Source organism: Bolinopsis microptera, chromosome 10 (assembly GCF_026151205.1).
Source record: "Bolinopsis microptera isolate Bmic1 chromosome 10, MBARI_Bmic_1.0, whole genome shotgun sequence".
Classification (NCBI taxonomy): Eukaryota; Metazoa; Ctenophora; class Tentaculata; order Lobata; family Bolinopsidae; genus Bolinopsis; species Bolinopsis microptera.
The window spans coordinates 14,676,415-14,678,483 of record NC_087081.1 but is presented as its reverse complement, the minus strand read 5'-3'; the positions used below and the strand labels follow the sequence as shown (position 1 = coordinate 14,678,483).

The 2,069-nt window shown below is 39.4% G+C and overlaps 1 protein-coding gene across 1 annotated transcript; it reads left to right on the top strand.

Annotated features, from left to right (window-relative positions):
• Positions 1-869: 869 nt before the first annotated feature.
• On the top strand, positions 870-1,553 carry LOC134821659 (P2X purinoceptor 7-like). Its single transcript, XM_063832363.1, has one exon. The coding sequence runs from the start codon at positions 870-872 to the stop codon at positions 1,551-1,553; it is 684 nt and encodes a 227-aa protein (XP_063688433.1).
• Positions 1,554-2,069: the final 516 nt, after the last annotated feature.

Genomic DNA, 2,069 nt, shown 5'->3' with positions numbered 1-2,069 from the left:
TGCTTCGACTTGCTTCGTAAACTATGCTGTACAGCCTTATCCTTGTGACTAGCCTCAAGAATTTCCACTATTGGTTCATCAACCAGGACCTCCATTTCATCAGTAAAAGATCCAACTATCGATTGATTCTGATCAATAAGTTTGTCAATGTCCTCCATACCCATAGATCTTCGCACACATTTGGGTGCCCTCGACCCCAACGAACTGGACGATGGTTCAGCTTGTTCAGTTGCCAAATTCTGGGAAATGTCATCATGGATACGTTTTATAGCTTTCGTGGCAAGAGGTCGTCCTTTGCGCAGGAGTCCAGTCTTTCTATCGGTATTGGGTACAGCATCGGCTTTCAGTTTCATATGGTGACCAACTAGGAGCTCATCACTGAACATGTCGGCCTCAAGTAGGTTTCTGTAAACGAAGTCTTCATCCTCAAAATGTTCGCTACATACGTACATAGATTCAGGGTTAACGTCTGCAATACGGCGTAATACCCGGGCAGTCCACTTCTTCTGCATAGCTTTCTTTTTGGGAAAACGGTACCAACGAATAAAACGCCTAAAATCACTTTCACCGCTGGGAGTACCTTGCTTTTTGTTGCAATGTGCAACACAACAGTTAGACATTTGGTGCACCTAGTTATGAACTGCAAAAAGAGAAATTTGGGTAAGAAAATGTTTATGAAGAGTTTATATTTTTGCTCGAAAGAGCGGAAAAATTACAGATATTTTAGAATATTAGTGATGAGATGGGGCATCGTTTGGATGTAATGGTTATAATTATTATGTTATTGAGTGTATGAATAATGGCAATTCAAAATGTAATTACTATTAGCTATTTTATCTAGGTACAAGTTCTTGTTCAACAACAAGGTTATGTCATCCACTGGTAGCGATTCATCTGAGTCTTCTAACTCTAAAGATTCAAGTTCATACGAAGACTCATCCCAGGAGGAAACTGACGAGTTCAGACCACAGGTGCCTAGGTGGTATGACGTTTCAAAAGACCCAGTGTATAGCGACATGAGTGACCATTCCAGCGATAATGACTCGTATGAAGAGCGTTCATCCGATGAGGAGAAGAAGGTGGAGGAGCTAAGCGAAAATCTTAGAGACCCGAGTGAATGGTGTTCTTGTGGCGAATGTGCATTGGTTACAAACGCTGGAACGGAATTATTTTGTTGTTGTGACATTGAGCGAGTTGAAGTTATGAAGAGTGATCGAAAGTGTATAACACTGACAGACGATTTCAATGAGCTTATTCTTAATAAAAAAGTGCTGCACCTTGTATCGTACTCGGTAAATAAAAATGGGTGTATCAAAGAGGAGAAAACTGAAAAGTTTAACAAAATGTTGCGATACACAGGATATAAGTCCTTCTTGAACATCTTGGACTTGAACGGTTTAGGCAAAAACCGACGATATGGCCTGCCAGCATGTGTTGTCAACAAGATTCGAGAACGATATCCTAGTTCAAAGAACGAGTATACGGGATTCAAGGCAGCAGTCGATGTTGGAGAGGGAGGCCAGGGTGGCAGTGAAACTTTGCGAGCTTTTTGAATGATTCTTATACTTTTGTAATATCTTTACATATCTTTATATTGGATCTTTAATATCTTTATATTGGAACTTCACTGCCATACCAAATGAATACATGCAATCGTGAACTACTGTTATAATGGCGATTATCAATGACGGAATTGCGGGATTAATGTAAAATTACAATATAACGTTGTACCGTTAGTGGACTAAGTGAACAACTTTCACAATAAACACGAACTACACAAAACTTCAAATGCATCATATTTGTTTACACAACGACAAAAGAAACATTAGGATCGATCAAAATGAGTGTAATATTAGTTTAATTGTTGATTGTCAGGCGAGTGTCGAGTATTTATGTAGGCAAGTGATGGAGCGGCTGAGGACTGAATGTAAATGACGTATCATTGTTGGCCACTCGCGACTCCTCAAATCTATTTTTACTTGCACTAGAGAGCTAATTGTTTCACCTATTGAGTCACCGTAACTTTATTATCATATATCATAGAGCGTTATTTCAAAATATCACTGCCA

Bases quoted from the DNA above. Each gene is read 5' to 3' on its own strand.
- LOC134821659 (XM_063832363.1), top strand. From the start codon at position 870: ATGTCATCCACTGGTAGCGATTCATCTGAGTCTTCTAACTCTAAAGAT.